This window comes from Fusarium solani (assembly GCF_023522795.1).
Source record: "Fusarium solani strain SB1 chromosome Unknown bctg00000001, whole genome shotgun sequence".
Taxonomy (NCBI): domain Eukaryota; kingdom Fungi; phylum Ascomycota; class Sordariomycetes; order Hypocreales; family Nectriaceae; genus Fusarium; species Fusarium solani.
The window spans coordinates 2,082,979-2,104,917 of NW_027072156.1; the positions used below are offsets into that span (position 1 = coordinate 2,082,979).

At 53.8% G+C, this 21,939-nt stretch overlaps 5 protein-coding genes across 5 annotated transcripts; 1 reads left to right on the forward strand and 4 right to left on the reverse strand.

The window, feature by feature from the left end:
- Positions 1 to 480: 480 nt before the first annotated feature.
- On the reverse strand, positions 481 to 2,350 carry MRS44_002767 (uncharacterized protein; the record flags this gene model as incomplete). Its single annotated transcript, XM_065622949.1, has 5 exons — positions 481 to 834; positions 900 to 1,427; positions 1,478 to 1,573; positions 1,619 to 2,139; positions 2,257 to 2,350. The coding sequence occupies 5 exons, from the start codon at positions 2,348 to 2,350 to the stop codon at positions 481 to 483; spliced, it is 1,593 nt and encodes a 530-aa protein (XP_065479021.1).
- Positions 2,351 to 3,374: 1,024 nt separating this feature from the next.
- MRS44_002768 (uncharacterized protein) lies at positions 3,375 to 6,431 on the reverse strand (the record flags this gene model as incomplete). The annotated part of the gene is made up of 2 exons (XM_046268180.2): positions 3,375 to 6,070; positions 6,128 to 6,431. The coding sequence occupies 2 exons, from the start codon at positions 6,429 to 6,431 to the stop codon at positions 3,375 to 3,377; spliced, it is 3,000 nt and encodes a 999-aa protein (XP_046136875.1).
- Positions 6,432 to 12,296: 5,865 nt separating this feature from the next.
- Positions 12,297 to 14,247, reverse strand: MRS44_002769 (uncharacterized protein; the record flags this gene model as incomplete). The annotated part of the gene is made up of 4 exons (XM_046275220.2): positions 12,297 to 13,105; positions 13,159 to 13,540; positions 13,614 to 13,966; positions 14,217 to 14,247. 4 exons carry the CDS (start codon positions 14,245 to 14,247, stop codon positions 12,297 to 12,299), a joined length of 1,575 nt encoding a protein of 524 aa, XP_046136876.1.
- A 687-nt stretch (positions 14,248 to 14,934) lies between these two features.
- MRS44_002770 (uncharacterized protein) lies at positions 14,935 to 15,360 on the forward strand (the record flags this gene model as incomplete). The annotated part of the gene is made up of 1 exon (XM_046268181.2): positions 14,935 to 15,360. One exon carries the CDS (start codon positions 14,935 to 14,937, stop codon positions 15,358 to 15,360), a length of 426 nt encoding a protein of 141 aa, XP_046136877.1.
- A 226-nt stretch (positions 15,361 to 15,586) lies between these two features.
- MRS44_002771 (uncharacterized protein) lies at positions 15,587 to 16,924 on the reverse strand (the record flags this gene model as incomplete). Its single annotated transcript, XM_046282946.2, has 4 exons — positions 15,587 to 15,790; positions 15,843 to 16,517; positions 16,575 to 16,735; positions 16,795 to 16,924. The coding sequence occupies 4 exons, from the start codon at positions 16,922 to 16,924 to the stop codon at positions 15,587 to 15,589; spliced, it is 1,170 nt and encodes a 389-aa protein (XP_046136878.2).
- Positions 16,925 to 21,939: the final 5,015 nt, after the last annotated feature.

The following is a 21,939-nucleotide window of genomic DNA, read 5'->3' on the forward strand; positions in this document are numbered from 1 at the left end:
AACTTTTGGGATGGGAAGCAACTACAAGCCGCGGCTGCCCTTTTTTTTGTGTACTTTTCCCTCTAGCTCGTTGATTTCCCTGGTTGGAGGGGTGAGGGAGGGGTCGTTTTCGCCACAGACTGACGTGCGCCACCGGCAGAGAGGGTGGTGCGCCACACTTGAGATATCAACTTTGGCGACAATGACGTTGCCCAGCCGATGCACTTGTGTTTGATGGTAACAGGGGTTGATTATCCCCTGTTTCATGTTCAAGAGAGCTCTAAGCAATGATTTTCACTGATGATTTTTGGTTTCGTTTGCATGAAAAATCCACACTTTAGCGATGATTGCTTACAAGGTACTGTCATCGAGTTCAACCTCGAGAGGCATCCTCCTTAATGCAGGTTGCCTTCAAGTATAGCAGTGCCAAGTTATGCAGCCTGTACCCAAACGCTCACGGCATCAATCACATAACACATCAAACAAATCTGTCCAGTCCAATCAGAGCTCTCCCTGGGGCTGCACATGAACGCCCTCTGCCTCCTCTGCAACCAGGACTGGTTCACCCTCGTTCGAGCCAGGAGCCACCTTTTCTGGGCGGGTAATGCCAGCAAAGTCGTCTGCAACTAGACGGGCCACATTCTTACCCATCAAGGCGCTCGTCTCCATGGTGGAGATGAAACTCTCGATGCCAGACGTGTAGTACACTCCGTCACCCACGATGGGGTCTTCGAACGTGACACGCGGCAGCTCTTGGGGATAGGAATAAAAGACGTGAGGGTAGTACCATGAGATAGGCTCAAAGGTATCAGCGTCCTTACCCTCGCCCTTGGCGGAGACAATCTGATCGGGAATCTTGGTACCGAGAAGCGAGGACAGGAACTCGGCCGTCACTGGCTCGGGGAGAAGATCTTGTACACATACTCCAGCTTTTCGGTCTTGGGGTTGATGACAGACTTCAGGGTGCTGACTGAGTAGAATCCGGTGCTGCCAACGCCCTCAGCACCCTTCTTCGGCTCCTCGTCTTCACGGAGAGTGGTGTAGACGGAGCTAGGAGCCTTGCTTCCAGGCTTGAGGCCAAAGAACTCGGGGCTGAGCTTGAGCGGCGATGTGAAAAGCGTGACATGGAGCTTGGTGTAAGGAATCTCATCGATCTGGCGATCAAGGACACCCTCGCCGGCCTTGATGTTGCCAAACTGCCAGGGGTTTGCGAGGATGATGTTGTCAAAGGCGACGCCATACTCCTCAGGGGTGGCATCCTGAGAGTTTGCATCCTTAGTCGAGATGACATACTTAGGCGAGAAAGTCTCTGTCTTTTTTTGAGCCACTTCAATAGAAGCCACGGCAGTGTTGCGGTAGATGGTAGAACCACTGGCTCGTACCAGCTCCTCAAAGATGCGCCAGTTTCCGGTCTCAACGGACACGGCACCGTCAGTTGCAAAAGAAACCTGGCTTGTTGTAAGCGTTGGATACTGCACAAGCGGAATGCCCTACATACCAGAGTTTCAAGGCCGTGAATGTAGGCCAGGTTGGACGCATAGTTGACTCGCGTGGCGGCCTGGAGAATCTCACGACTAAAGCGAGGATTGATATCCTTATAGGTCAGCAGTGATTGGGTTCAAGTCACCATAGAACTCACCCCTTGTGCAAGCCCCTGCTCTCCAGTGATGCCTGTAAGCTCTGTCATGCCCATCTCTTGCGCCCTCTGAGTCAATGATTTGAAAGGAAAGTAGGGAGGCTCATAGAGCTGGAGGAATTGTTCTAACATGCTGTCGACGATCTTCTTGGCCTTGTAGGGCGCCAGGCCATACTTCCAGAACAGCTTGGCAAGGTCCCACCATTGAGAGGAACCCTCTTCAGTCTGATACACAAAGTTGATGCCATCCCAGATGGCCGTGATGTCGCCCTTCTCGAGTCGTTGGGGTTCGCTCACGGGGAGCTGGAAGCGCTCAGTCGCGTTGTACAGGATGGCGTTGACGGCGACGAAGATTGACGCCCCGAGTTCAATGGGCAGAGACTCATCACCATAGGCAGGAACCGTAAGAGATCGACCTCCGATGCGGTCTGTCTTTTCAAAGATGGTGATGTTGACGGCGAGGTTCTCCTCCTCGGCGTATCTCTGTAAATAGTAAGCCGCCGAGGATCCCGCTGCTCCGGCTCCTACAGCTCATGTCAGCTGGGCTTTATCGAGCCGTGATATGGGACAGAACTGATACAAAAAGAGCATATCTCAATGCTCCTAGAGTGAGTATGATATCAATGAAAAGTGGTACGAACCGATGATAGCAACGTTCTTGACTTCTTGGGCCCCAGTCGAACCACGGACAAGCGCGGTGAGCACAGCCAAACGCGAACTCCACGGAAGACGCATCTTGCTTGATAGAAATCAACCAAGACCAGTACAGATGATGTTGATGGCACCCAAAAGAAACACGATTGAAGAATGAAATGAAGCGTGTTCAATGCAATATTCGTTACCTGGACAATGACGTGGAAGCGGCCGGATGTGAGGTGCGACGACTCTCACGTGACATGAGAATGCCCTGTTGAGGTCAACGACACATACGAGTGCAGCCATGGGTTGACTCGACTCGGCTGGAGTGAACTCGCAGAATAGGCTTGCTAAATGATTTATGTACACTTGGTGACTACGAAATAATTGGATCGCTGAAACCCCGTGGAGCTCATAGAAGCAATTGGGTGTTTTTATTCACATGGCGCTCCTTGTCCACTGCTTTTGTACGGGTTGCTTTGGCACGTCACTACTCAGGCTCTGGATGTGACAGGTAGACGATGTACTTGTGACGAATAGCTGCTCTATCCGAGATTCACTCATGTTGACCTGGCCCTGGGGCAGTTAACTAGATGCTGGAGACTTTGGTATAATCTGCATACAGGCTCACCATTCCGTTTCAAATGACCACCTACATAATGGACGCAGATATTTATCACACCATCGTTCGTATCTCATAATGGCTACTGTAAGAGTGCATGGTTCAAGTTCTGTACAAATTTCATGTGGTATCTCAAATATATAAACACCAAGCCTATCAGTAGTGGTACTCGTGGGATCCTGAACATAATCCATACTGAGGCCCTCGCTTTTGTTCGCAACTGGTCATTCGTAATAGATTATCCCAGGAAATCATGATCCTTCCTCTTCTAACGCCGAGCTAAATGCAGACGGGCTATCCCAAAGCCCCGGAGAAAGACAAATACGTGACCAGCAACTGGGGTCATATCAAACTGGGGAAAAGACATTTGTTGTAGCTCATTAGGGGGAAAGCAAACCAGAAATTTTCTTCTCGCCTCTAATTCTCCATTCTCCATCGTCCGTTAAATAGTCAATATGTATATCTCGATGGTTGTAATGAATGGCATGGGTGTAGTGTGGTTTATGAGGTGTCATCTTCCTCATCACTACTGCTGAGGCCACTCTCGACGCCACCGGCAGTGGCGACAGGACTGTCCCGACTCGAGAGAGCAGGGTCTGCGCTGGTGCTCTTGCTCTCTCCGCGTGCAGTCCCAGCGGCTGCCGCAGCGCTGCTAGTGCGTCGAACAGCCTGCCTGGGTCGGTTCGGCAGTACCTTGGCGTCTCGATTGACATCATATATGTTGTGGCCAGGAGAGTCATCGGGGTCGTCGCCCTCCTCGTCACCGCTGCTGAGATCAACATCATCAGGATAGCCATCAGAATGGTGCAGAACCATTCGTTGACCCACAATATTCCTTAACAATGGTGAATCATCCAGGTCTTCTGAGGTTTCCTCATCATCGTCTGCAGTCGAGTCGCTAGTGCTGAACGGCGGGAAGAAGATGGCAGGGGGTGGGAGCGCCACTGGCCTTAGCCTCTTGATGGAACCCGACAGATACTCAATCTCGATGGGAGGAGGTTCGCTGACGGGGATGGTCTTTGCCGCACCAAGGACGGGTGATGAGGTCGACATTGTCGCCAGTCGGCGAATGACACCCTCTGTACCTTCGCTCACCCTTCGGCCATCAGGCCGGGAGGCCGGTGGGAGAATATCTTGCTTTGACCTCTTAGTGGCAACCACTACCATGAAGTGGTCGTCTGGGAGAACTCCTCCCAAGCCACAAGGCTCGAGAGGATGGTACTCCATGTATTGCGCATTGTCGGTCCATTCAAAGTCAAGCTCGATATCGCTCACATCGTCGGTATCCTCTGTGAGGCCAGGTGGATCATCTATGCCGACATCCATTGCTGCTGTTGGCTGGGTCGACAACGGACTGCGATCGGTGAGTGGCCGGTAGTTGATAAAAGATCCAGAGTTTGATCGTCGCGGTGGAGACAGAGGTAGCTGTTTCTGATCTGACGAAGTTTGATGTTGGCCAGTAGCCAACATTTGTGAGGTTGGTGACATGTCGCCTGGATCGCCCGACAGATCTGTGCAGAAAGGCGCTCCGCTGTAGTAAATGATGGCACCATCATGTCGACGCTTGCGACTGGATGCGCCAGAACCACTCAAGCCCCATCTCGACTCTCCAACGTTGCTTTCCTCTGGGGGTCCGAAGGAGGAAACGGTCTCGTCAAGCGAAGTCTGCCCCCCCGACGAGTCCTGTCGCACAAACATGGGCTTGTAATGAAAGCTTTCGGACGGAGCGCATAGCTGTGGATCAAACCTGGACGCGTTCTTGCTGGAGCTTCCTGATTGAAACTCGTCGCCAGTCGAGCGTCCTGTTTTCTGCCGCTTGCGTTTCTGGTCCGAGCCCTCCTCTGTGTTATCTGTGGATGGACTTTTTTGCGAGTTGTATCCGGAGCTGTCGCTGCTGAACCTGGTGCCTTCAGTTCCACCTCGCCATCGGATTTTCCGGCCATCAGGAGACAACTGGAACTTGGTACTAATCCCTGAAACAGCTGAGCGGACAAAGTCTGGAGTCACGTTGATCATGTGAAGCTGAGCCAGGTTGCACAGCAGATTCAGATACACCCAGCCCTCGGCGTCAGGGTGGACATCATGGCTGTGCTGCTCGGCCAATAGCTCGGGGGGCACTAAGCCCAAATGGCGGATGTAGTCCATGTTTTCGGATGGGACTTGAGTGCGGTCCGGGTCGAGATCGAGGGGTCGTGTGGGTCGCTGCTCCGGAGGAGGCCGTGTCGGAGGTGACGGATTGGTGCCAGAGCCGGTGCTGTTACCATTACCTCCCGATTCTGTGTTGTCTCCGTTCGAGTGGGATGTCGATCCATTGCCACCGGATCTGCTCTTCTTCCCAGACTGCCCGGATTGTTGCTCAAGAGGGAGAATTCTGGCTTCTCGCGATGGTTCTTGATCAGTCTGTAGGGTTGGCGGCTCATGAATTGTAGATGTGGATGAGACATTCGGCTGAGTCTCCGCAACAACGGGCGCTAGGGCAGCAGAACTTCCACCTGGTGCCGAGAACTGCTTCTTCACCACGTGGCGACCACCGATCTTCCCCGTGAACAACTGCTCGAGCCGACGGACGACAAGCTTCTTCCTCTCCTTGTCCGTCATGATCATGTGTCGCGGATACAAGCCTTCGGGAATGTCGCGCAGGTAGCTCTCGACCTTTTGCTCCGATGACCTGGCCTGTGAGCCCATGATGGGGCGATTCAGAGATGTCCCCGAAGACTTGGCACCTGTTGACATGGACGCGTAGGCCGAGTCAGCCGGGCGAAAGTTGGATCCCGAGGATGATGATGCGTGCTTGGAGAGCGATCCAGAGGCAGAGTACATGTTGTCTCGATTCGCATGGCGAGAGGACTTCTTTTTCTTCTGGGACGACGACGCATCGGGAGACCCCTCAAGACTGGCAGCAAAGTCTCTGAGAGTTGCCTCGAGCTCCCTCTTCTTCTTCTTAGGCAAGCCATGGACCTTGATCTCAAACAGCTTCTCCTTGCGAAGCAGATCTGGGCCAGATTGCTTGTACCGCTTTAGCTCTTCTCGAAGCTTCTGGATCTCTACCGTGAGGTCATCAATGACACTGCGATAGTCCTCTGAACTGCTGCTATGTGCGGCCGTGAGCTTTGGAGGCGCAAGTTGATGGTGGTTGTAAGAAAACGGCTTTTCCTCATTTGAGGAGTCGGATTCTTTTTGGAAAAACGGGGGGTCGACTATGAATCAATTAGCCTCTTCTCCATCATGCGACCTGGCGTTTTTCTGCTACATACCATCCATAATGTGGTTGTCGAAGGTGGCAGTTGGGTTTTGGTTCGAGTGGTCAAACCATGTCTTCGGATCGCTTTGCCCAGTCTCATGGCTGTCGCCGGACGAGTTACGACGAGGAGAGGTTGTCGTCGCTGTCACGATTGGCGGCGCTGATCCTGGACTGGCTTTACGAGAAGCATCGCGGGCTAATCGGTGGTGTCGTAGTGTGACGGAATTGGCTGGTGAGGTTCGTCGGGGAAGAGGGTGTCCGGTCTGGGATGACGTCGGCGGTTGGGTTCCTTGCGAGGTGATCTTGTTCGGGGGCATCGTCCTTCATGTAAAGTAATTGGAAATTGGCGATGGATTGTTTAGCATGGCTTAGACGTCGAGGCGTCGGGCATGTCGCGGGAGATGGTCGTCGAGAGTGGATTGTGGTATATATCACAGGGTCCGGCGATCTGTGACGTAGGGCCCAGGATCACCTTGCAGCGGGCAATAAGCTTGGGTCAGAAGACAGCAGTTAGCAAAATGAACAGCATCAGTAAAGCGAGCAAAATGATGGGCTTGTCGGTAGGTGCCAGCAATGAAGGTTCTCGCGAGGCATAGAAGGGGGCTGCTATTGGCTGCCGTGCGGCCACCGATCGATCGATCGATGCTTCATCGCCATGTGACGAAAAGTGATGAGACCAAGTAACACAGGCTCAATGGGGGAAAACACCGGGTGTTCCTGGGACACTCACTTCAGGTAAAATGCACTCCACGCAAGCGAAACACTGGGTAACTGATTCTGCAAAGGTGTCGGAGAGTTTTCTCTAATTCGGAGGAAATTTGGTGATATTTGACAGGTGTAGCGATTCCTTGATTTGGTCGCGGTAGTTCGGTCAAAAGGCGTGGGGTGGGATATCCTCCCCACAACCAACTTTGGGCCGCGAAAAGACGTCGCAACAACTTGACGAGGGTCGCAATCTGGGTCCGCAACTGACGGATGGCCTTGAATTTGGTGGGTGTCGGCGTAGATCCCGTAATCAAGCGCGAAAGGGGGACAGGGCTGTTGTGGATGAAGCTAAGCAGTCGCGTCGAGTCAACTGTTTGCCTGATATTGTCGCACTGGCCGAGGGCGTTGCTAGCTTGGCGGGTTGAAGAAATCCGTTTGTGTGCGTCGACCGGCTGAAGCTGGGGATTGAAATGCCTGTCGCAGAGGTCGAGAGAGGGGCTCGCGTGCTTCAGTTCCAAGCTAAAGTGAGGCCGGGTTCGTTACCGTGGAAAACCGTGGTGTGAGGATGGGTAGAGAGCTGTATCGTGTCCGTGGAGAGACCAACAGGCGTGAAGGGGGAAATGAATGAATGGAAGGAAGAGTTGCTGCTGGTGGAGAAGCGGTATTCCAACGGTCGATATAAGAGACCAGGGTACTCCGTGGAGGTCACTCAGGGTGGCACCGAGGTGGCACTGAAGCCGGTGGGTGGGATGGATGGCTAGGACAAGGAGAAGGAGGAGGATCAGGAAAACAACCGCCAAGTGTTGTTGCACGGCGGAAGAGGGGAAAGAATGGGGAGAGGACGAACAACAGAGTCAAGGTGAGCTTAAAGAGGCTCAAAAGTGTCAACAGAGAGAGGAAACAAGCCACAGGTTTGAGAAGCAGTCGAGAGCAGATACTTGACGATCACGGTCAGGTACAGTCAGGGAGGCAAAGTGGACGGTGGTAGTGGGCGGTGGTGGGCAGAACTGTGGACGAGGAGGAAGAGGCCATTCAGGGCTGCATGGACGAGAATTTGCTCACCCCATCCCCGTGCAAACTTGACCTCCATCTAAAAACAAGGTACTGTGAGGTTGCCGCCACCGCCAGGGCACCCGAGTCCCGGGGCGCGGCGGCGGTACGGTATCTCGAGCGAGAGAAAGAGAGAGAGAGGGAGGGAGAGCCGGCAGCCAAGGGCTGGGGATTTGGGATTTGCCAGGTTGGGACGCATGCAAGACCTAGAAAGGCAGATCGACGCTCATTGCTCCGATTCCCACGTTGCTGGAGAAGCAGAGAAATCAGAGGCCATCGGGGTCCAGAAAAGGCCAAAAGCAGGGACCTCCTCCAACGGGCTGTACTAGCGTACATGCGCACCGACTTGTGTCATGCGCCCACCCCCCCCCCCCCCAATTGATGGACGCCGTCGGGAATGCCCTCAATCCGCAACCAGCTGGGCGCCCTCTGGCAACGAGGACCAGCAACAGCCGTCAGAGTGGTCGTTGTCTGATATACAGCCACACCCTTGTCTTGTCAGCTCGCTTACGCCCCGAGTGCGGGGACTAGTGGCCCATTTATCAACCAATCACACACGAGAACCCGCGAGGAACGGACCAACTCCACCAGGAGCACTCGAACCTGGCAGGGCCTTGCTGATCTTGGTTTTGGTCGGTCATCGGCTCGCTGACCTCAGGCAGGTGCCTCCCACATGCACCTGTCAAACTCTCGCGGACACTGTGGGAGCTAGCCGGAGCCCCGTACTGTGACGACGGACTCGGCATCCAAAGGTATCCAGGCAGATTACCTACCTTGCGTCCTGCTTCAGAGACCAAGGGTTTGTTCCTTCATCACATCAGTGTCTTTCTATTCAATCACCAGAAGCCTCACTTTTGATCTCTCCTCCTACCGCTTCTTCCATGCTGTTCGCTAACCCCCCATGGCCCCATTCTTACGTCAAACCGCAGCCTTGTTCTGGGCTGCAGCCCTCAAACCCTTGCCTGGTTGCTACAGTGCAACGCAACTGGCGCAAGGAACCAGACTAACAGTGATAAGGATGATACCCTGTGGCTGCCCGCTGGACCTAGTTCCCACCTCTGCGAGGCACTTGATCGTCAGTCACCGCAACGGCAGTCGGGTTATTTTGGCCCCCCTCCCTCCACATCTTCTGGACACGAGAGGAAGCACACCTGTATCAACTGTCAATCTCTGGCAGTCTCTTGACCAGGAACGGGCATGAATTGCGTGACCCTGGGCTTGGGGCAGCCTTGCTGGAACGCGCCTTCCAGCCCTCCATCAACCTCCTTCCTGTACGCAGAAAAGTCAGTCTCATGATGCTCTTTCGATGGCTAGGTTCTGACACGCCTTGTTTCGGGGAGTCGGCCATGCAGGCAGGGCGGTGTCACACACGGGACCTGTCGGCCACGCGTACTACTGGTACCCCTACGTCCGTGAACTCTCTTTCCAAGTTTCTGCCCCGGCATGTTTTATTAAGAGATGGCTCAAGACGCCTTTCGGTGGAGATGGTAACATGATCTGCTCATTCAACGAGGCCCGCCCAGCTCAGGCCTGCCGGACCTGTCATCAATGCACCAACTGAGGCTCTGCTCCTTGCAGATCACTTCCCTCGAACGGCCACGCCATGACGTCAAACCCGGGGTGCAAACTCAGGGTCCTCGCGTGCCCAGGATCGTCAGGCCCTGCTTGGTGATTGTTCGAGCACTTTCCATGGAGCAGATCTCGATTCACTTGAGCGCGAGAGACAGGAGAGCAAGGAAAGATGCCCAAGACATTGATGCCATGATTATCAGGTGTAAAAGTTTGCTTAGAGAGTCGGTCTCATAAAGCTCTTGATACCGACGATTTTCCGCCTAGAGCCCCTGACTGATCTGCTACACCAGAATCTACATCCAAGCACCAGGCCCCACGATCACGAATCTGGACACACACCCAAGTCTTTTTTCAATCAGTGGCAACAATATCCGGTTTTCCAGACAAACGATATCTAATCCCGGAACCAAAACACCGTCTGCTCAAGTGGCAACGGACCCTGCACGCATGCTTTGCCACGCCTCGTCGGATCTAAGCGAGCAGGCGCACTCTCATTGGATGACTTGGCGCTCAGATTCTGCCAGACGAGCTCACGATCTCGAGGAAGCGCGTTGGTAGCCGAGATCGAAGCTTGTCGGGAGGACCCTTCGTGCAGCTTGTGGTTGGAGAACTGATCGTTCTTGGACCAAGATGGCTAGGGTCTGTCGGCAAGATGCGATGTTTCCACGTTCGTGGGACCCTGAGGACCTCTTGGAAGCTCAAATCTTGCATCCTGTGTCGATCATTGTCCTCTGAAACGCCCAAGAGCTTCTCTTTCGGAGACTTTACCTCCTTTTGCTCCCCACCCACACCCGGCGATTCCTCAGCTGCGCATGGCTCTTCGAGATTTCCATGGTGATCACCCGTTCACCGTCGAGATGCCTCATTTGGCCACCCGTTGACTCAGTACTGGCGAGCGGACCGCCCAGTGGACTCACCCGACTGTGCCACACCCCCTGAAGCCAGGTACGGCATGGTGTTGCGGCCAATTGCTCACAGGGAGCATGGATCCTGGAATCCGAGTTGCATCTCTGTGCCACATCCCAAAGAGAGTTGATGATCTCCCGTGCGCCATTGAGATCGGTTATCGTTTGTCAGTTCGGTACAGAAAATCCAGACGGGTGGGGAGACACAGCCCGTGATACCCAGGCGCCCTGGAGTAACTTACGGGACGGCCCCATGAAGCTAAGATTTGGGCATCTACGGCACAGCACGCGATTTTTGAGACCGTCAGCGCGGATGGGCGTTTCCCGCCTTGGCCCGCGATCTGACCATGCGAAGCGCAGCGTTAGAACGCAACCTACAGAACCTTAACCTTCGCACCCTCAGCCTTGGCAGCTTCATGGAAGGGATTTGGATGCGCAGAGTCAAAGGCTTTGAGACCTCAAGTCTAGCACTTTTCCCTTGCTCATACCCCCTCCCGATCTGAGGGTTGACCGACCTCCACGTCCATCATCGCAGCCCTATCGCAGAGAGGCTCTGGCATCAACACCAACGCACACGAATCTCGGGGAGATTTCTGCATCAGCTAGCCCCATCTCCAAGCCCACCCGTTGCCCCATGCCCCCCTCTAGCTCCCGCATCTCACCTTGGATCAGGACCCCGGCAGCCCGGAGGTCCCGCTCCGGTATGCATGAGACCAGGGTCTGATTAGGCTGAGTCCCCTGGTGAATGGCTTGAGCAGCCATGTGGCTGCCCCTGGATGATTATCGACCTTGGGGGGAGAGGGGTGTGCTTGAGAGTGGTTGGGTTACGAGCCTTGTGGGCTTGAACAAGATCTCCAGCTGGGTTGGGAGCCCTGTCAGTTGTTAGAAGTTTGTGGGACTGTTGGAAGGGGACCTTGGTCTCAAATCGATGCTCTTACAACTCTGTCACTGCCATTGGCCGATCAACTGGGACATTTGCTAAGACAGGCGGGGTTGGATCTCGCAACTGGAGCACGTGAAGCTGCTTGGTCACCATGTCGATGACGGCTAAAGTGAAATCTGCAGCAGTTCGTCTTGAGGCAGTGGGCCCAGCCCCGGCTGTTCACCTGCCTGTCCAGTTTTTGATCACCCCCTTGGATGCCTTCCTCGGTTCTTAGCCCGGGTTGAGAGGGCTGACCCTGCAGATCGTGTGCTGGGAAGAAAACAAGGGTCCAGTGGATCATGACAGCTCATGTGATGTGAAGCGAGCAATACAAGGGATCTGAATCTCTTGGACGTTCCGAAACATATAACCTGCCCGAAAGTTGTCGGATTCTAACTCCATTGCCGTTCCGGGCCCCTTCCATAATCGCCAACCCTCGTGGCACACAACCTGTTTATTTCTTTGGCTTATCTATCGCCAAAGATCGAGTGCTGTTGATTGATTTGAATCAACCTTGAGTTTTGGTGACCTGCTGATCTTTGATGGGTCCTCATTGCTCCTTGAAACAAAGCTAACAAGCATGGCAGAGAGGCTCACAAAGCATCTATGAAGCTATAGCATCATGAGATACTGATAGATGATTGACTCTTCCCAAAATCTTGAACTAAGATCTGGGAATAAGAAATCGTGAATCCCAAAAGACCCATGATAGACGTGGACCCCTTCCTTGGCTGGCCGAATCCACATGTAAAATCGTCACAAAGGCGGAGACCAGGGTGAACGGTTGATATCAGGAGATGATAATCCTATTCATCTCTAATGCTACTTTTACTTTTTTGAATTGTCGACTCTATATCTATCCATCGTCGAGCATGTCTCATCTCTATGTCATCCCAACTCCAAAGCCATTGCATCGACTCGCACATAACACATCAATCAGCAACCCACACACGCCCAACGCTTCGCCATCGTCAAAAACTGCAACTACTACTACACCAATCCCTCGGGATTTCATGTTCTCATGCAAATCAAGCCTTCTGGAGAAGAGACTTGCCAGTCATCTCGTCGGGCTGGGGCAGGCCCATGGCCGCGAGGATGGTGGGGGCGACGTCGCCCAGGACACCCTCGTTGTCCTGGAGGCTCCAGCCCTCGGGGTAGTTGGCCATGATGAAGGGCACCTTGTTGGTGGTGTGGCTGGTCTTGGGCTTGCCGTCGGGGAACTTCATCTCCTCGGCGTTGCCGTGGTCGGCGGTGATGAAGAGGATGTAGCCCTCCTTCTTGCACGCCTCGAGGATCTTGCCAATGGCCTTGTCGGTAGCCTCGCAGCCGATGATGGCGGCCTCGTAGACACCAGTGTGGCCAACCATGTCGGGGGGAGCAAAGTTGTTCATGACGAAGGGGAACTCCTGCTCACCCAGACGCTTGACGACCTGGTCGGCAACGCCAGCGGCAGACATCTCGGGGGCGTGGTCGTAGGTGGGGACCGACTTGTTGGAGGGGACGAGATCCTGGGACTGGTCGCGGGTCTCGAGGGCAAAGACCTTCTCAACGCCGCCGTTGAAGAAGAAGGTGACGTGAGCGTACTTCTCAGTCTCGGCAACGTGAACCTGCTTAACACCCTGCTTGCCCAGCCACTCGGCGAGCACGTTGCCCATGCGCTGGGGCTCGAAGGCGACCTCGAAGGGATAGTCGCCCTTGTACTGAGTCATGGTGACGAGGGGCTTGATCTTGGGGTATTCAAAGTCGGGGAGGACAGATCGGTCGACATCGCCGAGAAGCTGGGTGATCTGACGGACACGGTCGGATCGGTAGTTGAAGAAGAAGACGGTATCGTCGTCTGGTTACTCGTTAGGTGAAGCTCATTTGTTGACACACACACAGAAAACTCACCCTTGATGCGGCGCTCATCACCACCAACAATGATGGGGGTCAGGAACTCATCCCTGTCCTTATCACCGCCACGCTCATATCGAGCCCGGACGGTAGCGACGGGGTCCTCAGAGGCCTCACCCTCACCATGGCACAGACCCTTGAGGGCAATCTCGACTCGCTCCCAGCGCTTGTCACGGTCCATGGCAAAGTATCGGCCGACGACGGTGGCAATCTCACCAATCTCGAGCTCCTTCATGGTGTCGACAAGCTCCTGCATGTAGTCGGCGCCCGACTTGGGGTCGGTGTCACGGCCATCACCAAAGAAGTGGATGAAGACCTTGGGCACGTTGTACTCCTTGGCGGCCTTGAGGAGGGCGTAGAGGTGGGTTTGCTTGGAGTGCTGCAAGTGGTGTAAGTGACAATGCTCGAGAAAGGGGTCAAGGGGGGATGCATGGATGTATCGTGCAACTCACCACACCGCCATGGGAGACGAGACCGCAGAGATGTAGGCGGCCGTTGCCAGCAGCGGCACTCTCAAAAGTCCTCTTGATGACGTCGTTCTTGCTGAACTCGCCAGTCTTGATGTTCTGGTCGATGCGGACAACATCCTGCCAGACGACACGGCCGGCTCCGATGTTCAAGTGTCCAACCTCGGAGTTGCCCATGAGGCCCTCAGGGAGGCCCACCGCCAGCGATGAGGCCTCGAGCTCGGTGAAGCCGTTGGAGTCCTTGGAGAGCTCGTCCATGACGGGGGTCTGGGCAGCGGCGATGGCGTCGCCATTCTTGGGGCTCTCCTCGGAGGCGATACCCCAGCCATCAATGACGACTGCATGAGTGCAACAGCAACATGATTAGCCAGGCCAGCTCGAGGTAGACGAGAATGAAGCAGAAGACGAGGATCCAATCCGGCCGCGGGTTCTCAGGAGAAGCCTCCTGGACGATTGCGGGCGCAGTCTTGGAGCGCCGCGACGATGGACGAGGAGGAGTTGTCGTCGCCTTCGTCAAGCTGCTATCGCGATCGCGGGGCACGGATTTGGAGATGGAGGGGGCGGGGCATGATGGGAGGGACGACGTACTGAGGCAAGCCTTGTGGTCGGTCTTGGACATGATGGAGCTCTTGTTTTTTTCAGCTTCTTTTTCTGAAGGGAATTGTTTGCTTTGTGAAGCAATAAAGAAGAAGAGAAAAGAAAGAAAGAAAAAAAATTGGGAAGGGGATAGAAGAGGATAAGGCGGAGTGCAACACGGGCTGTTAGTGAAGGAAATGATGCGTGATTTGATGGGCCCAGAGCGAGACGGACGATTTCGCAGGAAACACGTTAGTTGTGGTGGGGGGGTATGTCATAGTCTGATGGCATGAGAATTATTGGCACTGTCTTCCCACACTCTATCAGATACTGTCTCACAGTGCAATGATAACCTTGCACTGGCATCCCCCCCAGACCCACCAACAGCGCCTTTCTTTCGGACCGTCCACCCCCAGCTCAACACTCCATCTTCCCTCTGCAGGCGGCTCATCGGCCCAATCGATCTCGTCCATTTTCCCACCATCATCGACAATCCTCGATAACATTACGGGAGTTATCTTGTCTCTCATGCAGTCAATGCAAGGCTGACAACCTCCACTCGGCTTTCTTCCCCGGTTGTCTTCCACTCTCAACAACACGTGTGTCAGCCTCAACCTCTCCTTGCCTTTTCAACACTTCAGCGCCCGTCGGCACTCGCCTGATTTCCTCCAAAACTCCCCTCGAGCCTTTTCGCGGTCAAAGCAAAAAACTGAAGCCATAAAAACGAACCATGTCTTCGTCATCTGGCCCACACCCGCTGGCCCTTCCGCCCACCTTCTCTCCCGATACCCTCGACGCGCTCTCGGAGCTCTCCCTCGTCCTCGCCCGTGTCCGCGCCGGCATCCAGTCCTCGGCCGGCATCACTACCGAGCCCGCGCCAGGCACGACCGGTCAAAATGCTCCAGGCGGTCCTACGCTCTCCTTCAAGGACGTCCCAGGGGCGACCGATGGTCTCAAGCACAAGCTGCAACGAGCTCGCGCTCAGGTCCGTGAGCTTCCGGACATGAACCGGCCCATCGCGGAGCAGGCCGATGAGATCCGTGAGCTTGAGGCCCGCATAGAGATGCAGAGGGCAGTGCTTCAGAAATTACGAGACGAGGCCGCAGGCAAGGAGAGAAAAGATGACGTCGCTGCCGCCGATAAGATGCAGACATAATACAATAATGGCAACAAGAAAGGAAAGAGAGCGATTTAATGCCAGGAGGATCTAAAAGGCAAGAATGCAATTGCATTAGCGCAAGGCGTTTGGAGTTTTGAAAGTACAGTAAAAGGAGGTTCATCTTGATTGCGCTTGACCTTGACTATTGACACATATCCCGCTAAACACCGTCCGTATACCCATGGGCTCCAAGGAACAAATTCGATCTTGTATCTGTTGTCCATTACCTCCGAGGAACACCAAGCTTCTTGAGCGACTCTTCAACACTGACCCCGGGCTGACCTGGGACCACCTTTTCCCAGAGTTCCGCGCCGAGCCTCTCTTCCTCGGACAGGGTCGTCCAGTTGGGGCTGTGGTCTGCCTTGAGCCACTTGAAGTCGTCGACCTGATCCCACTGGTTCTCGGTTGGCTTATCTGCCTCCGTCACCTATTTGCTTAGGTTAGCCGACTTGGCTGGCAACAGCTATGAAAATACTCACATATGTGTTGGGCAGCGGTGCAAACCGCATACCGGAGCAGTCCTCAATAATGGGATGGGTTCCACAGTGGAGGTAGATGTCGACGTTGCTGCACTCATGGATTCGGACCTGCCTGGCTACAACCACCAGGATGCTATCAGACACCCCTGTGATATGGACTGGGCCGTCGACGCGACCTGCGACGATGAGGCTGTTGGATACGTTCTTGATGACAAGACCGGGGAAAGCAGCGCCTGTGGCTGTCGGGATCGACATGTCGACGATACAGTTGCTCAAATCCGTCAGACTGCCCGAGGCAGTGGCCCGAGCTGCCGAGGAGGGAAGAATGATATGGAGGCCCGAGTGGTTGGAAATGCCAATGTTCCTGGCAGCCGAGAAGCTGGGCTTGCGAAGGGGAGAGGCGCTGGGTCGAGCAATCTCCTCATTGTAGTTCTTGTAAGTGCCCTTTGGAGGCAATTCACTCAGAATGTCCTCCTTATTTGTTGTTGTGGGAGCACTGGGCGCGATGTTCACGGGATTCGTCTTGCTGCGAGAGAGGCTGCCCGGGTTCAGGCGAGGATCGTTCTCGGGGGCGCCCATGTCGACATGATTGGTGGTGCGTCGGAACTGGAATCGCGACTTTGGTGTGATCTTGGCTAAGGTCTCATTGAGCTTATCTTGCAAAGCCTTGATGGCCTGGAAATATAGGTGTCAGTTTGGCCAAGGATCGACAAGATGAGATTGGAAACCGACCTCAGAGTATTGCTTTCGGTCATAAGAGGGGGTAAAGTCAGCGGCATCAGCCACCTCGTTCTGAAGCTTGGCAATACCAGCTAGGATATGGTCAATGGCCTCTTGACGCTCACCACCAACATTGGCAATGGAGGGAAGCTGTTCGATCAGATCTTGGTGAACTAAAGGGTCCAATGTTAGGTATATCGAGCAGAAGTGAGAGCCATGAGTTAAATCTCACCAGTTACGCTCTCCAAGAAGTGATGATAGAACCGTTGCTTGGGATCCATGGTGGCTCTTCGGAAAATGAACTGATGAGTGGCAGCCCAGGGGTCGTGTGGGTGCGCCTGAGTCTGAGTCTGAGTTTCCATCGCGGACACAGTCAATACGAAGGTCTTTGTTCACTTTGGATGGGACTTTGAGAATCCGATTTGCAGGAAATGTGCGGTAGTTAAGACAGGGAGGCAGGCGGGGAGGACGAGGAGGTGGGCGGTAGATATGGAATGATGAGAGGTCGTGAGGTCGTTACAAGTACGATGGTTGCAGATGTGTTCAAGTACAACAGATGCAATGCAATGCAATGGCAGCAGCAGCGGCAGCAACAGCAACAGCAACAACAAGGTTGTGTCACAAGATCAACAAACCGATGTGATGATTCTGACAGGGACGCAGGTGAAGGAGGGCGTGGCTGGCGATGATCTCACCAAGGACGGTTGGTAGATATGCAAGACGGGACACAGAAGCAGGGAGAGTTGACAATCACTCACCAAGAAGCAGAATGAGCCGCAGCAGGCGACGTTAATATGTGTCTTGAGGACTCTCTTACCCCAGAACAATCGAGGCTCGTCCCTTGCCCCGTATGGCCACAAAGTTGCTCACCTCGAAGAGCCTCGGCGTGAGATGTGGTAGAGCCAGCCGCTGTCGGTGACGTCAATGCCACCTGATGGGGCGCGGTGTCCGGTGGACGAGAATGGGAAGAGACGAGCTACGCCGGCCGATTTCGCGACGGGGGCTAGATGTGGAGTAATGGTTGTTGGTTGCGTGTGTTTGAGATGGATGGATGGTTCGGCAAGCAAGGTATTCGCGGACGTGATATCTGGCGGGCGTCGCATGCGTGGAACGAGGTGGACGGAGCGGGAAGTGCGCTGCAGGCGTGGTGTTGTTGTCTGGTCGTGGCACCACCACAAGGGACCATACCATATTCTGCCCGTCCCTAGTCTCTTGCAGCAGCGCAGACGACGGCAAGTTAGTGACAGTGGAGAGGGTTCTGGACCCTTTGCCTGGGTGGGTCAATGCGTGTTCTCCATGCCCATGTCCATGTTCATTCGGAGCAATTCGAAGCAGATTCACATCAGGTAGATGTTGCTTGCAAGGTGCTGAATGCTGTCTCGAGGTGGGCCGATTATAGGGTCGAGAAGCCCATCATCGGGAGTTTGGGGAGGGACCCTTGAACCAAGGACGGGATATTGGTGTGTTACTACGTTGTACAGGCCCTGGACACGGCATCTTGGACCTGGATCAGAGAGGCATGGACCAACGACAGCAGAGCCTCGGTGACAATGTTTGGAAGCTTGCCGTCATTGCCAGTCCGCTAGAGCTCCGGATGTAGCGCAGCCATGAGGATTGACCCTCCCACGTCTCCGTACCTTAGCGCCCAGAGCTGTCGAGTCGTGTGCTGTGATCGACGCCATGCAGCGCGGGGAGCATCTCGAGAGGCGCCGTTAGGGTGCCTCCAGCTTCTCGAGTTGGACTGGCGCTGGGGAAGGTTGCATCATTGGATGGAGAAATCGAGAGACCTGGGGTTCGATTGACTACCCCTCAAACAAAGTGGCTCGAGGTAGGTCAGTAGGCCGGCTCTAGAAGCTGTCAAGCCGGAATTCTTGGGCAACTCTTCACGCCGTTTTCGTTTTCGCTCTTGGGACTAGGCCTTGACGAGGAGTGGAAGTGGTCGAGATTCCTCAGCTTCAGCTCTTGGACCATCCGAAGCCTTGATCGTGTCGTGAACATGGGTGATCCAGGCAAGCTTGGCGAGCATCCTGCAAGGTAAGCACACCTCAGGACGTTGTGGATCCGGGGAGACGGAGTCACGGGAGACCGGGACAGAGGAAATAAAGAAGGAGGGAGCCTCGAAAGGACTTGGTAGACAGGCAGGAAGGGAAACCGTAGCCAGCAGATGAGGAGCAAGCAACTGCAACTGCAACCGGGTGCACAGCCCACGACACCGTTTCCAACGGATGGTCTAGAAGCCCACACCTTAGGTAGCTGTGGCAGGTGCCTCGGAACTTGAGCGACCCTCTCGCCACGGCAATTTCAGCATCGTCATGATCATCACCAGATCACCACGCCCTTGATGCAGCTTGACACGCGCAACACCCACCATCTCGTCGATTCTTGGCCTCACGATTTGCTTCGTCGGTCTCCACGGGCCGGTCCCGTTGTCAGTCGTCCAGTAGTTGTCTTCCTCATTAGATCATGGGACGTCTATCTCTGCCTTGAAACGTTCACATCACAACCGCCAACTGTCGGCATACAACCTCACGGCTTGTCGCATAACCCATCATCCGATTTATATCACGCTTGAGCTTTTGGAATCTCATTATGTCCGATTGGATCACGATACAAGAGTCGAATCAACTTTCCATGAGTAGGTATTCTGCACCACCCAATGGTCTTTCATCTACATGATCTTTCCATCAACACCATGTAAATCGTTTTTTGCAACACTCTCCTTTGCTTATCCATGCTTCGAATGTTCTGCTGTGACCGCGGCCATTTTGTCTGCATGTTCCTTTGCCCGTCGTCGTCTCTTTTCTCGTCTCTTCTCGCGCCGCACTTGTGTTGGCGTCATTGCCCAAGCAGGATTGAGAAGACCATTGTCTCTCCATTGCTGTAGTCTGCCGACGATCTCTAGGTCGTAACTGATGGGCCTCCAAGCTGGAGCGTCCGCGATAGAGAGAGTTTCGCCGTCGGGTGTGGTGAGGGTGATTTCGGGAATTGCAGGAATCCCAGACTGCTAGCCGTGGATCCTGGTTCCCGACTCTGGACCAGTTGTCGACGCCAACCCGGACTCTGTGTGAGGATGCATCCTTTGGTCGGAAGCAGTCTGCTCCAGAGGCGCCATTTCGCCAAGCCAGCTGATGTTGACTTGTGCAAGAGGATCGGTTTCTATAATGTTCGATTTTGATGACGCCGAGGCCGGATCCGATGCCTTCTATATAGACAGGTAGAAAGATGTCTTGAATAACATCCGAAAGGCTTGCAGATGGTGGCAAGTGGAAATGATGAGTGAAAGAGGAATGATGGAAGATGAGTGCTGAGCCGCCAAGCTGTGAGGTGTCGATGTTTGCGAGGAGGAAATGAAAAAGGTGGAATCTTAGCTGTTGGCCCATGAAAATAGACGAAAAGTTTTGGGCAAACAAATAAAAACCATGAGAAGTTAATAACGGCCCATGAATAAGTTGGGTGAAAGCGTATGTTTGTTTCGTGGCAGAGTCAGATATCACGACGATGCCTCATGAGATGTCAGATAAAACAAGATTGCAAACGTTGTTGGGAAACACGAGGCTCACGCGAGGCACAAACGACCTCAAGGAGAGAAAGAAGATTAAAGAATGAATGACGTCGATTTTGCACTGCGCGTTCGGGCTTTGGCAGTGCCATAGCCTCCACTGCCGTTTACAACCAGAGTGAATCAAAGCAACAGCTTAATGTAAATAAATGTTTTGTTCTAGGCACTGATATATATAGACATTGTAACTCACATTTCTCTTTCTACGGCCTCGTCCTCTCAATAGCTACCTTGAGCAACCCCTTGGATGGGTGAGGGTAGTCAGTCATACACCAACACTGACATCCCAGCACGCAGCAACTGCACAACATGGCGAAACACCAGCGAACAAGTACAGTCCCGCAAGCCTGGACCGACAGGATTGGCAGAATGAGTCGAGAGAACAAACAACCAACATATCGTCACGTCCCATCGAACGGACCAGGCTTCTACTATAATTCATTCAGCAAGGTGCCCGGAGCCCATTATGTACTTCCGCAAGCCCCAGGCAACTTAGCAACATTATCACGACGAGTTTCGTGGGACGCAGCGCACGGCTAGAAGCCCAAGATCCCCGTAATAACCATCACCACACCCGACAACAAGACATTTATGCCAGAGCACGTCCCGGCTTGGAGACCTATACAGCGAAACGAGCATGTCAAGATGAGGCGCGAGGCTTGGAAGCGAAGTAGTCTGCTCAGCCCTATCTTGGCGAAGAAGAGAGTCACAGGAAAAGAGCAAGAACTTTACAAACGGAAATATGGCGGCGGTTCTGGGAGAAGGGATGGTATGAAGATGTATCAATTGTGGGGAGAGCTACTTAAGGCTATACTGGGCATCAGACGATGACTCAAGGAAATATTGCGTTTGCGGGCTGATACAAGCCTCGCTGTAAGAGCTGTCATGGTAGGAATCAAACCCACCGACGGGTGTTATCCCCAAGCAAAGTGTGGGATATACACATTTTCATGAGTGTTCTCTTCCAAAGAAACGGAGACCGTGCAACTAACGACGATCCCGAGACTGGGAGTGACAGTGAGAGGAGCGAGAAGATGATCGACATTTGTGACCACCGCACTCGCATCCTCTCTTGGAAGTGCGACCCCGAACACTATAGCCGTCGGTCATCATGCCGCTCGCATCACCCTTGATTCCCACCGTCACCGACGTCTTCGGAACCTGGCGCTGCATCCGCCTCCAAGGCGGAGCGTGCCTGATTGACATTTCGACGCCCTCTGGTGTGGTAAGAATAATGATAGGGACCAAGAGTCTCGTAGACCGGGGCCTGACGACATTACGAAAGAAAGGCAGGTCTCGTAGGGACATGTCTCGCAGGGGCAAGTCCGGCAAAGGTTTGTCTGCGGGATAAGGCATGTTTGGAGAGGGAGACATGTCGGGAAGGGGTACGGGTGTTTGGTAGATGCGAAACATATTGGCTGAGGAGATGCACTCGAGATATTTATACTGCCCCTCTTACGAATTCACCTATTTCCCCAGGACGGTATGTTGGACATAGTTCACATCCATCGCCTGGTGTGCGGATGTTGGGAGATATACTTGTCCCTGTCCTTTGTTAAACCACGCTGTGTTCTTGACTGCTGTATCTTACTTACCATGGCAATGTGAACAAGCAATAGGTAGAACCGAGAGAACGTTGCTTTTATCGAACATGATCATTGTTGTTCAGAGCCAAGAGAAATTCTGTATCCTGGCTTGCTCTTGGGTTGAGTTGTTTTACTCACTTCAGTTAGATAGTGTGATCTGTTCGATACGACCCGATTGATTGAATACTTCGCTGTTTATTATCCATTAAAACTCTAGTTTCTGGCTCTATGA